Source organism: Marmota monax, unplaced genomic scaffold (genome assembly GCF_021218885.2).
Source record: "Marmota monax isolate L192 unplaced genomic scaffold, Marmota_monax_Labrador192_F-V1.1 WCK01_AAM20220418_F8-fsc00001, whole genome shotgun sequence".
In the NCBI taxonomy this organism is placed as follows: Eukaryota; Metazoa; Chordata; class Mammalia; order Rodentia; family Sciuridae; genus Marmota; species Marmota monax.
The window spans coordinates 14,288,929-14,304,090 of record NW_026693777.1 but is presented as its reverse complement, the minus strand read 5'-3'; the positions used below and the strand labels follow the sequence as shown (position 1 = coordinate 14,304,090).

At 33.0% G+C, this 15,162-nt stretch overlaps 2 protein-coding genes across 5 annotated transcripts in view; both read left to right on the top strand.

Moving 5' to 3' along the window:
- Positions 1–15,162, top strand: part of Sos2 (SOS Ras/Rho guanine nucleotide exchange factor 2) — a 96,327-nt gene that overhangs the window by 69,337 nt on the left and 11,828 nt on the right. For 3 of the 4 annotated variants that reach the window (XM_046461230.2, XM_046461228.2, XM_058584518.1), the window contains 5 exons: positions 1,867–1,984; positions 4,383–4,555; positions 9,525–9,641; positions 11,542–11,803; positions 12,312–12,353. In XM_046461230.2, coding sequence (XP_046317186.1) covers positions 1,867–1,984; positions 4,383–4,555; positions 9,525–9,641; positions 11,542–11,803; positions 12,312–12,353 — 712 coding nt within the window. The remainder of the gene's footprint in view (positions 1–1,866; positions 1,985–4,382; positions 4,556–9,524; positions 9,642–11,541; positions 11,804–12,311; positions 12,354–15,162) is intronic. The other variant, XM_046461229.2, reaches the window with a different exon arrangement.
- On the top strand, positions 4,597–9,400 carry LOC124104349 (protein MIS12 homolog). The gene has a single exon (XM_058584519.1). It carries the CDS (start codon positions 5,640–5,642, stop codon positions 6,258–6,260), a length of 621 nt encoding a protein of 206 aa, XP_058440502.1. The 5' UTR covers positions 4,597–5,639; the 3' UTR covers positions 6,261–9,400.

Sequence of the window (15,162 nt, the reverse complement as noted above, 5' to 3'; positions counted from 1 at the left end):
TTATTTTTTTCTTTGTTATTTATGCTTTTGTTCTCCACTTTAATTGCCCCCCCATTATCCTAATGTTTTATCTTTCTCATTAAATCCTTACTCTAGGTGGAAATGAGTTTTGAATATGGGGTGAGGTTGAAATATTATTTCATTTTTAAAAATAATTTTTTTAGTTGTCAATGGACCTTTATTTTATTTATTTGTATGCAGTGCTGAGAATTGAACCCACTGCCTCACATATGCTAGGCAAGTACTCTACCATTGAGCCACAACCCCAGCCCCTACTATTTCATTTTTTTTTCCATAAGGCTACCCAGTTGTTTGTATTCATTTATTGTTAATTCATTTTTCCCCCATTGACCTATAGTGTCAGCTGTCATAAATTTAGTATCCTTATGTGTGGTCCTGTTTCTGGTCTTTTTATATTTTTTTCTATTTTTAGTTGTAGATGTATGTGGTGTTGAGGATCAAACCCAGTGCCTCAAATGTGCTAGGCAAGTGCTCTGCCACTGGGCTACAGCCCCAGCCTACTTGTATAATAATTCTTGAAAAGAAAGTAGAGCAGATCTTTTAGCAATCTTTCAAGGTTGACTTAGTCTTAGACCTTTATTTTCATATATAAATTTTAGAATAATTTTAAGCTTCATTTTTAAAAATTGGATTGTTATTATTATTATTGGTACTGAGGATTGAACCAGGGGGCATTTTACCACTGAGTCACATTTGTAGCCCTTTTTATTTTAAGACAGGGTCTTGCTTTGTAGCTGAGGATCTTGCTAAATTGCTGAGGCTGAATTTGCAGTCCTTCTGTCTCAGCCTCCTGTGTCGTTGGGATTACAGGCATGTGCCACCATTGCCATGTTGAAAGTTGGAACTTTAATAGAAGTTGCATTAGATCTGTAAAATCAATTAGTGCCAATTTACAGTCATGAGTCTTCCCAACTGAGAACATGGTATATCTCTCCATTTATTTACCCATTTAATACTGTCTTATGGTTTTCTTGATAGAGACTTCATACTTTTTTTTGTTAGATTTATGTTTGACTTTTTTTAAAAAATCATTTTCCTTATTGATGAAAGATTTTCATATCTAGTTGATTTTTGACACAGCAACATTAGTAAATTCTCTTATTAACACTTTGCAGATAGAGTTTTGGAGTTTCTTTGTGGATAGTCATAATCTCTGTAAATAGTGACGTTTTTCTTTCTTTTTTTTTCCTTTTCTTTGCAATTCCTAGTTATTTATTTTGTTTCTTGTCCATTTTAGCTAGGACTTTTGGATAGATTTGAATAAAAGCTATGGTGCACTCTTGTTTTCTTCATAACTTAAAGGAAATATATTGAATGGTTCTCAAGTATAATGTTTGCTCTTATCAAGTTATAAACTAACTTCTAGTAAGAAAATCTAACAATGAAATTTAAAAAGAAATTCCTGTTTATTACATTAACTAAATTTGTTAATGCTTTCTTACCCTCCTGTAGTCATCTCTTTACCAAAACTCCACCCTTGTCCCCCAAAGACCTTTCAGTGGAAAAGTACTTAAATGCTGAACAATTATGATTCTCCCTTCCTACATCTGTGACTTGAAACTCTGGCTAATCAAAATTATGACTATCAAGGTCCTGAGGATGAAATTTTTTGATTGCTTAATCTTCTAATTTGTTTTAGGAAAAACTTAAGGTTTTAGATTTTATATTATAGATAAAAAGAGGATAAATCACTTTAGGCAAATGCCCAAAGGATTACCTCTCTTATTTTAATTTTAAAAAATATTTTTTCAAATGTTTGCAAAATTTTATAATTTCTAAAGTTCTGTATCCATACATTTGATTGAATTATAAACAGAGATTATGCTCATTTTATATGTTTTTAAGGCATTACAGGAAAGAAAACGGAAAATTTTAGATGAAGCTGTGGAATTAAGTCAAGATCACTTTAAAAAATACCTAGTAAAACTAAAGTCAATCAATCCACCTTGTGTGCCTTTTTTTGGTAAGTTACTAAAGATGGATATTGTATTTTGAGGGAAAATGTGTTATAGTCCAAAGAGGCCAGTCTTTAGAGGTCAGTTGTTCATATTTTATATTACCTTGTCTATTTTCATCTGTATTGATAAATAAAACTTAGAACTCTATTATTTATTTGTCTGTAAAATGCAAGTTATAATAATTACCTCATGGAGTTGTAAGAATTAAAAATATTTTATCTATACGACCTAATACAAATCCTATCAGAACAGGCACTCAGAGAGTGGTAACTATTGTTTTTATCTATTTATGTCATATCTACAGTGTTTGTTTTCTCTTTATTAAAGGCTTTTAAGTGATTTGTTAAAACTCAGAATTGGAACAACTTTGAACAAATCATATTATTGTGTGCATGTACAAACATGTAACAACTAATTCCACTATTATGTATAATTTTAATACACTAATAAAAAATAAACTCAGAATTGTTATATATTAGGCAAAGTTTTATAAAGTGAACTTTTCTTAAATACATTCATGCATTGCTTAATGACAAGGACATACTCTGATAAATGCATCAGTAGGCAGCAATTCTGTTATGCAAACAGTGTATTCACACAATTATAGATGGTATAAGTCAATTACTCAACATTGCCTGTTTGTTTTGTTTTGCTTTGCAATGGGGTCTTGCTATGTTTCCCAGGCAGGTCTCAAATTCCTGGGTCAAGCAATCCTTTTGCTTCAGCCTTCTGAGTAGCTGGAACTTTAGGTGTGTGCACCTGCTTTGAATGTGATCTCTTGATGCATTCAGCATAGATGATGCATTCAACATAGATGATACATGTGTGGCTGCTTGTGGCATAATATAGAATACTGTTTTGTAGTAAATGTTTTTGTTATAAAGTAATGATAAAAAGTGTAGTATAGTAAATGCATAAACCAGTAACATAGTCATTTATTACTATTATCAAGTATTAAGTACTGTTCATAGACAAACATGCTATACTTTTCTGACAGGTCTGTTTATGCAGGCTTGAAAAATGTGTTATGTTGGCATCATGACAGCTACATCTCTAGGCAATGAGGATTTTTTCAATTCTATTATAATCTTATGGGACCACTGTCGTATACGTGGTGTGTTTTATGTGCTATACTTTAATATGGTGGGCAGCAACAGTGGGTTTGTTTACACCAGCATCACTACAAACACTTGAGTAACATATTGTACTATAATGTTACAGCAGTTTTTCAGCTTAATTCTAGTCTGTGTGTGTGTGTGTATGTGCGTGCGCGCATGCACGGGCACACACACATTCATGCTGGTGATTTAACCCAGGGCCTCTCACATGCTAAGCACTTGTTCTTATCACTAGGCTATACTCCTAGCCCCTCCATTCTAGCCTTATAGATCATTTTTATATAAATATAATAATGTGATGTATGACTAAACTGTTGAAATTGTATAATTTATTTAAATCAAGGTTTTCCAACCTCAGCACTATTGGCATATGAATCAAATAAATGAATAAATGTCATGTGCTTGTAGGATGTTTAGTAGCCTCCTAGTTTCCTGTTTACTATATGCTGGTAACACCCACATCATGATAACCAGAAATGTCTCCAGACATTTCCAATACACTCTGAGGAACAAAATGATCAATTGATAACTACTAATTTAAATATATTAGTAATTATTCAAAAAAGGAGATTAAAGTTTCTATTGTGAAATATTAAAATATAATTGGTTTTTAAATCTAAATCATGGGCTCTGAGAAAACAATTTAAGTCTGAACTCTTATTAATCAGCAGTGCTTATGATATTGATGATCACTTAAAGATTATTGAAAATAAATATTTAAAATCAAGCATTAGGGGCTGGGGATGTGGCTCAAGCGGTAGCGCGCTCGCCTGGCATGCGTGCGGCCCGGGTTCGATCCTCAGCACCACATACAAACAAAGATGTTGTGTCCGCCAATAACTAAAAAAATAAAATATTAAAAATTAAAAAAATAATAATAAAAAAATAAAATCAAGCATTATTACAGAGGTAATAAGACCATACTCAATAAAAATTTGAAAGTGTTGTAATGTGAAAAATAAATAAATAAATAAAATCAAGCATTAAAAATTTTGGTTCGATTTAAAACTTATAATTTAGACTTTGTAAACACGGTTTAGGAAAGCTTAATTTGCTATTTCTTAGACTAGTAGCCTTTATTTTCTTTTTATTTTAAAATTTTTCTATGTTAAAAAAATTTAATGGAGAACTAATCATAATCATAAAGTCTATCAGAGCCTTGCCTTATCAACATTATGGAGTGGAATTGCTAGTAAGTCTTTCAGTTTTACAAGATTGTTTTTCCAAATGATTGATTAAATGACCAATTTTAAAATAAATTTTCTTTAAATATTTTTTTCACTAGGAATATATTTAACAAATATTCTGAAGACTGAAGAAGGGAATAATGATTTTTTAAAAAAGAAAGGGAAAGATTTAATCAATTTCAGTAAGAGGAGAAAAGTGGCAGAAATTACTGGAGAAATTCAGCAATATCAGAATCAGCCTTATTGTTTACGAATAGAACCAGAAATGAGGGTAAATATTTTTTTTTCTTGTCTTTAAAAGGGAATGTGTTAAGTACTGGGTGATCTCTACGAAATACCATAATCATATATCATGCTGTTTATTTTGCTTTGTAAATAAAATGAGTTAATAATTGGTGGTTAACAATGTTAAATATTATACCTACACTATCTGCAGTTATTAATATGAAGTGCTTTCTCTTGAAAATATCACTTCTTTGTTGAGTTGGTTCAAGCAACACTTCCAAAAAAGTGAATGGCAAAGTTGAACAAAAGAAGTTTTTCTGATGTCCATGCAGTAAAAATCCACTACTAATTTCATCATTGATGGATAACCATCTTAAATATTTTATGTAAGCCAGTATAACATTAAATAACTTATCTTCTCAGAAGATCACTATGCTTAAGTAGGAGAAGAGTTTGGAAGAGTGGTATATATGCATAGCACAAAAGGACTCAAATATTCTATCAATTGATGTTCTATTTTAAACAATGGTGTATAATACTGATACTGTGATATCATAAGTGTGCATCTTCTGGCTTTCCTACAGGTATACTTTAATTCACTAGGAACATACATTCTTGCTAATATTTTGGTAGTGGAAATCTCATGATGAACCCTCTTAGAAACATTATGCTTAGTGTATTCTATGGCTTTGTCTCATTTTAAGTTGAGCATTAAAGGAATGCATTATTTTAGTTTTAACTCTGACAATATGTCTATCTAGTGGCCTATTGCCATTTCTGTCTTTATTGAAATTTTTGTCCCAAGAAAGTTAGGATTGTACTTTTTTCCTAACGGGGAAAAAAAATGTGGGATGCCATCTAAATTAGAGTGGATTATGATACCATGTTTATAGTAAATGAACTTAATATATCATATGTATTTGAAATTGAGAACATATTGTAATTTAACTTGTCATGTTAAAAATTATGCTACACTCTTGAGTCAGAATTTTGAGGTGCCAGCAGTGCCGCCCATCTTTGGCAGATCGCGGTGCCTTAAAGGAGATAGCGGGACGCTTGTGTGTGATCGACTTCATCACCTCCATGGTAGCTACGATTTTTCATAATTGAAAATAGCAAAGTAAACCAAGATGTCAATGGATCCAATGACCTATGAGGCCCAGTTCTTTGGCTTCACACCAGAGACTTGCATGCTTAGGATCTATATTGCATTTCAAGATTACCTATTTGAAGTGATGCAGGCTGTTGAACAGGTTATTATGAAGAAGCTGGAGGGAATCCCAGACTGTGATATTAGCCCAGTCCAGATTCGTAAATGCACAGAGAAGTTTCTTTGCTTCATGAAAGGACGTTTTGATAAACTTTTTGGCAAAATGGAGCAGCTGTTTTTGCAGTTGATTTTGCGTATTCCCCCAAATATCTTGCTTCCTGAAGACAAATGTCAGGAGACGCATCCTTATAGTGAAGAAGAATTCCAGCTTCTCCAAAAAGAAATTGAAGAATTACAGGAAAAGTATAAGACTGAATTATGTACTAAGCAGGCCCTTCTTGCAGAATTAGAAGAGCAAAAAATTGTTCAAGCCAAACTCAAACAGACTTTGACTTTGTTTGATGAGCTTGAAAATGTTGGCAGAGATCATGGGACTAGTGATTTTAGGGAGAGTTTGGTGTCCCTGGTCCAGAAATGTAAGAAACTCCAGAACATTAGAGACAATGTGGAAAAGGAAAGCAAAAGACTGAAAATATCTTAATTTCTCAGTAGCAAAAACAAAGAACCTGTAAAAAAGTAGTTTTCCTTTGTTCACTCTTTCTTATGTTCCCCATCTTTTTTGGTCCACTCTTCTCAAGTAGCTGTACTGCCTTGAACTAGTCTTTGAAGCCTCTGTTCATTAGAGTTTTCTAATAAGTGGAGAGAGATTCTTGATTCAATAATGGCTCATTTGGGGGCATGATTGAAGAAGTAAAACTACAGCTGAAAATATATAATTGTACCTTGTTTATAAGTCTTTGTGATCCTGGTCCTTTTGGCTTATTCTTTGGATAATACCAGGTGAAAAAAGGGTTAAATGGGTGGCTTCTTTATTAACCAGCCATTATACTATGAAATAGCCAGCATAGGGTTCTGCTCTTGCCCAGTAACTTTGCTTTACATGAAGATGTTATAACTGGTTGAAGAAACAAGCAGAAAAAAAAAAAAAAAAAGACCCATCTTTGATCTTTGGTAAACAAGAAAGTTGTTTTTATTTCTATAATAAATCTCTCCTTTTAAAAAATATTTTTAGTTATAAATGGACAATACCTTTATTTTATTTGTTATGTTTTATGTGGTGCTGAAGATTGAACCCAGTGCCTCACACGTGCTAGGCGAGCTCTCTATCAATGAACCACAACCCCAGCCCAAATAGATCTTTTTATAAATGAGGCCCTGGTGATGTTAAGCAATTTAATACCTTGGGGTCCTGCAGAAGATAACATTGGACAAAAAAGAAGCAGATACCACTGGAATAGAAAAGGAAGCATGGGGTGGGGGGTCATGGCTCAGCGGTAGGGCACTTGCCTAGCATGTGCGAGGCCCTGGATTTGATCCTCAGCACACATAAAAACAAGTAAATAAAAAAAAAGAAAAGGAAGCATGGGGCATACACAATAATGAAGTTTGTATTTATTGACTCAGGTTTTATACCTTTTTTATAGTAAAATTAGTTTTAGACTCTGCCTTATAACGAATATTTAATTAACTTATTTATTCATACTGAGGGTAATAAGCATCAAATGTTTAGTACCCTCAGATTATCTAAGGGAAGGGGAGAAATATTAATGATTGAATTTTTTTTTTTTTTTGCATGCAATGCTGAGAATCGAACCCAGTGCCTCACACATGCTTGGCAAGCACTCTACCACTGAGCCACAACCCTAGACCTAGTGACTGATCTTAATGTGTTATTTGCTTTTCATGTCTTCCTAAAGAACAGGGTTTTGAGTTTTTCCTGTAAAGAAGGAGTTACTTGGAGTATTAATATTTGCAACTAAATATTCATAGACTTAGGAAACTTGTGCTTATTATCAAAAGGTCTTTTGGGCTGGGGATGTGGCTCAAGCGGTAGCGCGCTTGCCTGGCATGCGTGCGGCCCGGGTTTGATCCTCAGCACCACATACAAACAAAGATGTTGTGTCCGCCGAAAACTAAGAAATAAATATTAAAAAAATATTTTTAATTTAATTCTTGTTTCTAATCCTGTGCATTAAATATATATGTTCTAAAAAAAAATTATGCTACACTCTTAAACATAATCTACAAATTGGGCATATTGAATGAAAATAGCCACTATCAAATCTACCCTCCTGAATTATGAGATAGTTACTATTCTTTGTTCCCAGTTCAAATACTCTACAGTCCTTAGAAAGAATGACCTAAAGCATACCATTAATTAAAATGCAGACATATAACTGTTTTAAAGTAAATAGTAATTTTTGTTGCCTGTTTCATTGGGCCCACCCTCTCTATGTGGATCTTCAGAAGGCTAATAAGAAAATGTGTTCTTAAAGTCAGATTAGAGTTCACAATATATTTTTTCCACAGAAATAATTTTACATTGTCATTGGGTATACTTGAAATAATACTTTAAGCATTTGTATCTCAGTAGCATATATGCCAATAGGTTTTTTGTTCTGATCTAGGTTTCTTACCATCATTTAAAGCATTTTGGAGAAGGGGAATGCCTCTTTATGATTGAATCAAAGTACATTTAAAATGTATACAAACTAAGTTATTCATTTTACAAACCAACGTTAACCAAACTAAATAGTATTTTTAAGTTAGAGCAAATGATGAGAAAATTAAAAATACAGCTTTCTAAAAGTTTTTAAATTACCGTTGGCTAGTGTAATTTAAGTTAGCTAACTTGAATATAAAAAGTAATTGTTTCTGTGAGAGGAGTGATATACTTTTCAAGTTCATTTTGCCTCTTACAAAAGCCAAACCCAATAAATATCTTTTACTTGCTTCTTAAACACTCAAAAATGAAATAAAGCTAAATCCAGAAATTTGCTTCTAAGGATTTTTCAAAGATAACCATAAGAATTATGTAGAAAAATATATGCACCAGGAGTTAATAATTATTATTATAGCAGAGAATTAAAAGGCTTTTATCTGGATAACTGCCCATATAGGATTAGTGAAATGAATTCTGGAACATGTCTGATAAAATTCCATAGAGTTAAAATTTGTACTTTATAAGATAAGTAAACCACATGGGAACAACTTGACTATAAACTTTTAAAAAGATTAAAAATAAATATGATGTTACCCCAATTTTGCAAAAAAGAAAAAGTTTCTATTTATTTATTTATGTATATATAATCACACATAATAAAACACCAGAAAATATAGTAAAATATAAACAGGGCGGTTTCTAATTAGTGAGATTCCTTTTTTTTTTTTTTTTTTGAGGGGAGCACTTTGCTGAAGTATTAAATTTCCTACTTCGGAACTTAAATTTTTACTTGCAAAATATTTGGTGAATATTTTTGATAAAGATAAAATATTTTTGATAAAAATACTTTTGTACCAGAATTTGACACAGATAAGTTATAAAGTTTATTATAATTTCTCTTGATTACTTTTGAATACGTCTTTCCAATTATCAAAGTTCTGTTGTGGTTTTTTAACTATAATTTTGGTTCTAAACACTTTTGTTAGCTTACTCGTGATCATTATGTTATAATTATAGTAGTAGGACTACTAAAGGATAAGTGTTAACTACTGAGCCATTAAAATCTGTTCATCCTATAATAATAATGTTTGACTAGAATACGACTTCCAGAGAAATTATGTAATCTTATTGAAAAGTAGAGCGACTGGAATAAACAGTCTTTGTAACCTTTCCAGACATTGTGATCTCTTAATTTTTTAGTTTTAAAAATGATAAAATAAATAATTTTCACTAAAATTTTGAGTAAGATCTTATTGTAATAAGATCTAAAGTATATACTTAGAAGTATTTCTTTAATTCCAGAGGTTCTTTGAAAACCTTAACCCCATGGGAAGCTCATCTGAAAAAGAGTTTACAGATTATTTGTTCAACAAGTCACTAGAAATCGAACCCCGAAACTGCAAACAGCCTCCTCGATTTGTAAGTCCATGACAATGTTGGAAAATATTATTTTTAATATTTAACAACCTGTTTCCTTAAAATTGTAATCAAATAGCTATTTTTAGATTTTTTATAGTACTATTTCTAAAATTATGTATACTGTAAAGGAAGATATCAGCTTTTTTGATAAAATCTGATGTATTCTTTGTCCTAGTACCACTTATCTGTCCATTTTTGATCCCTTCTAGTATAAGAAAAACAGGTGTGAGAATATGAGAGCCTAGCAGTAGCTGAATGGAACAAAGGAAGTGAAAAGAACTGGGAAAAGACTAAGCAGTAGTATATAGTTTTTTTTTTGCTTGACCATTGGCTCTTGCCATTAGGGCTCCATGGTCTGTGGTTGCCAGTGAAACCCATCTCTCACACTAGGAATTGCTTCTACACTTTCTAGTTATTCCACAGGTTTGCAGTGGCAACAGAAATAATGGAAGACTAATTCTAAGTAGCTGAAAGTGAAGCAAGATTTGGAAAAAAGTAAAAAACATTTATAAACGGACTCCCTTTGGCAAAGCAGTAAACTAGGTAGTTGCATGGTATCTCATTCTCACATCAGTATGTGATAGAGATTATCCTTACTTTATAAATAAAAAAATTGAGGCTCAAAGAGATTAAATAACTTTTTCAAGACTGAACAGCTAGTTTTTGGCACAGTTGAGATTTTAACTCAAACGTTTTTTGAGCGGGTGCTAGGGATCTATCTCAGGGCCCCATGCATGGAAGGCAAGGGCTCTACCACTAAGCTATATCCCCAGTCTTTTTTTTTTTTTAATTTTAGAGACAGGATGTCTCTTACATTGCCCAGTGTTTTAGTCACTTTTTCATCACTATGACCAACAAGAACAACATCAACAGGAAAAAGTTTATTTTGGCTCATGGTTTCAGAGGTTCAGTCCATGGTCAGTGGACCTCTAACTTTGGGCCTGAGGTGAGATAGAACATCAGGCAGAAGCAGAAAGGCGAGAAAGAGGTAAAGCAGCTCAAGATGTGGAAACCAGGCAGCAGAAGCACTCTTTCTCACCAGGGTCAAAATATAAACCCAAAGGTATAGCTCCCAGTGATATACTTCCTTCAGCTACACCCTACCTGCCCATAGTTACGACTCAGTTAATTCATTGAAGTGAATTAATCCACTGATTGTTATAGGTCTCATAATCTGATCATTTCACCCCTTAACATTCCCTCATTGTCTCACACATCAACTTTTGGGGGATACCACATATCCAAACCACAATATCCAAGCTGGCCTCAAACTTGACAATCCTCCTGCCTCATCCTCCTGAGTAGCTGGGATTATAGGCATTTACCACAGCATTTGCCTCCAACTCAAATTTATGAATCTGAGTTTTTTGTTTTTTCATCAAGTTACCACTGCCAGAGTTTTAAAATTGGGACGGAGTTTAGGATAGGGAACAATGATAGCCCTCTTCACCAAAGGGTTTTGAAAGCACTGTTGTAGAGATTGAACATTTAGTATAAGAAAAGGGGAAAAGGGGACTTTTTAAAAAGTGAAGCACATAACATAATATAAACATAAATTATGTTCCCAGTAAATATTTATTAAATTGATATAAGTTATTTGAAAGAAAAGTTTAGATGCAAGTGTTTTAGGAGCTAAAGGTTGTTTTGACACAATTTTTTAGGCATTTTATTTCTACAGTTATTAAAAGAGATTTACTTATATTCAAGTTCATTTTTAAATTAATCCAGTTAAATCCAGAAGTTATTACTAGAATACCACAAACTGCCCCTGCAGATTGGTATTTTGTTGCACTCTTTTAATTTGTTCCTTGAGAATTAATTAACTGGTTCCTTGAGAACTAATTAACTAATAATGTAACTCATGAAAATAAATGATACTAATTATGTTTACTTTTCCTAGGCTAGGAAATCAACCTACTCCTTAAAATCTCCTGGAATAAGGCCTAATTCAGGCCGGCATGGCTCTACCTCAGGCACTTTACGAGGTCATCCAACACCATTAGAAAGAGAACCTTATAAGATAAGCTTTAGTCGGGTTGCTGAAACTGAGCTCGAATCAACAGTGTCAGCACCAACCTCTCCAAATACACCATCTACTCCACCAGTGTCTGCTTCTTCAGAACATAGTGTGTTTTCAGATATGGATCTCAATAGTTCCTGTGGTAAGTATTTGATACAAACCATTTGGTAAAAAAGGAATTTATGTTTCAGATAATTCTCATCATTTTAATTAATAAACTATAGAATCCTTTGTAATCAAATCAGTATGAAAAGTGGCATCTAAATGTGAAAATGGTGATTATCACATTTATGCATTTGTTAATGCATGTTGTTTTCTGATTTATTCATTCAACAAAGATTTATTTAGTACTTTTGGGACCTCACCACCACTTGAAAGGGAGCAACGGGCAGTGAATAAGAAAATAAGTACATAAGTTCAGTGAGGAAAATTGAAAGGGACTGTGATAGAAGGGGAACCAATTACACTAAGAAAGAGAAAAACATTCTAGGTACAAAGAATAGTTTCATCTTTCTAAAAAAAACCGACACATTAAAAGATGGTGATAAAATTGTGTGCTATGTATATTACATGTTACTTTATGCTGACATGTAAAAAATAAAACCATACATGTTACTATCTTTTCAAATTAATTTTTCTCATTCCAATAGGTAGCAATAGCATCTTTGCTACAGTGCTCTTGCCACATTCAAGTAAGTATGATTCTAATGAAATTACTATAATAATAATAATCTGGTTGACCAAATTTGTATTTGAACATTTTGGGGCTTAGCAACATGGAAAGAATAAGAAAAATTTTTTCCCTCCCTCCTTCCCCTCTCCCCTTCACCCCATCCCTCTTTTCTTCTTTATTTCTGTGGTGCTGGAGATTGAGCCCCAGGCCCTATACATTCTAGACAAACCCTCTACTGATGAGCTATATTCCCAGCTTGAAAGAAATTTTTATAAATAAATTGAATTATTTGCTTATTGTTATGTAATATTTAAATTTTCCTATAGTTTTTTAAAATTATTTTATGACCTGTCTGTGTTCAAGGGACTGTGTGACCTTGAACAAATTATTTTTTTATCTCCAAACTTATTAGGGACCAAATGAAATAACTATTTAGAACACCTAATTTGTTTCTTAGCACAGAATGAACAATTATTTCATATCAGTTGCCTATCTTCTTCCCCACCCCTTCCAATTCATTTTCCTGTAGGAATAATGCACAGTCAGCACTTTATATATGTGGTTTCCATATCCATGGATTCAGTCAGCCACATATTGAAAATGTAGTTATACCTACAGTGCTTGCATCTGTACTGAACACATATAGACTTTTTTATATTGTCATTGTTTCCTAAACAATACAGTGTAACTATTTATATAGTATTTCTACTATAGTAGGTATTATAAATAATCTAGAACTGGGCATGAAGGCACACACCTGTAATCCCAGCTACCTAGGAGGCCGAGGCAGGAGGATTGCAAATTCAGGGTCACCCTGGACAATTAGAAACCCCAACTCAAAATTAAAAAAAAAAAAAAATACAAACCCTGGAGTTGTAGCTCACTGCTAAAGCACTTGCCTAGCATATGTGACGCCCTGGGTTCAATCCCTAGTACCCCACCTCAAAAAAATACTAATAGAGAGGATTTAAAGTTGCAGGATATATGTAGGTATATATATATGCATTTGCAAATATATCATAGTAAATTGCATTATATAACATTATTATGCATTGTAAGAGACTTAAGCATCTGTGGAATTTGTATCTGTGAAATATGCTATAATCAGTCCCAGATACCAAGGGATGACTATACTAAATGTTTATTAAGTTCCCAGGCTAGCCTTTGATAATTTATTTTTTGATATCTTATTTAGTTAAAGTAGTATTTTAAGGAAAGCAGTATTCTATCATTCTAAATTATTTCATCATTATCAAAATGTTATTAACTTTCTGTGGCTATTTGTTTAAGACAAAAATAACCCAAAAAGGAACACAGCAGCTTTGGGAATAATTCTCTCAATCTGGAGAACCTCTGCTTCTAACATAGTAAAATGTATATGATATAGACAGTAGCAAGAATTCCAGTCTTTTCAGTGGCTCTGAGTCAGAGGCTGAGACAGAAACCAATGCAAACTGGTTAAACACTTAAAATGAAATTAACAGAAGCTCCCTACCCCATGTCTCTTCACCCCTTTTCTTGTTCCTCATTGAAACTTCATTTCTAAAATGATTTTTTATATTGCTTCCTCTTTTAAATCATTAATTTTACGTACTGTTTACTGATGAGGATTTCATGTTCTGCCTTACCTATACTTATCACATTGAGGGCAATGTGATATTATTCACTATTAGATCAAGTGGTATTTATTGTATTTCCTTTTTAATACACTTCTATTTCCTGGAGTTAAGAATTTCCACATTAAAGCATGGATTTGTTTAAGACATTGCTTGGTCTTCCCATGCCCTTTTATAGCACATTTTCATAAGATCAAGCCTATTAGAAAACCTATCAGAGTTTTCATTTCTCTTCCCCTTTCCACCCCTTCTCCTCTTCCACTTGGAAACCTCCTTCCTGGCATTCTCCAATTTGAACTGGTTGCTGTCTCAGCCTCTGACCCAACCATCAACTTAGAAGTTTCTTTATCATCCAGAAATTCCCTTCACCTTCCTCCTGTATTGAATTTTTGTTTCTTAGATTCCTTTCTTTATGTGTTCCCTCATTTTGGTAGGGGCACATACTTGCATAGTAACCTGTTAAAGTATACTATAGTATATAAATGTTTAAGTTCTTAAGTTTCTGGAAGTGTATTATACATTTAATTGTTAATAGTGTGCCTGAGTATAGAATTTAAATTATCTTTACTGTCTTCTAGCTTTTATAATTGCTATTAAGTCTAATATCATATTAATCCATTCATATATTGAATGTAATTTTTTCCTTTTTTTGATAGTACTGGAGGTTGAACTCAGGGATACTCTGCCACTGAACTACATACCCAGCCTTTTTATTTTTTATTTTAAGATAGGGTTTTTTAAATTTTGAGATAGCTGCCTTGGCTAGCCTCAAAATTGTGATTCTCCTGCCTCAGACTCTGTAGTATCTGCGATTATAGGCATGTGCCACTGTGCCCAGTTCAGTACATATTTCTGAATGCTTGATATGTACAAGAGATATGGCAGTGAACAAAATAGACAAAAATTCTTCTTTCAGTGTCCACGGTTTCTGTTTCCTTTTTTTTTTTAAATAGCCAAGGTATAACTACAGTTGTAAAAGGATTTAAATGAAGTAAAAGTTTATTTCTCACAAAAGCCAGAACAAGTAGACATTTCTGCTCCACAGGATTTTCAGGCTAGCAGGGTGATTCAGAATTCTCAAGATGTGGCTTCCATCTCTATCTTGAACAACTGCTCCAATAGATACCATTTTTCAGCTAGCAGAAAGGTGGAGAGCAAGAACATTTGTTATGAAAGCATGCATACATCACTTCTGCTCTCATTCCAGAACTT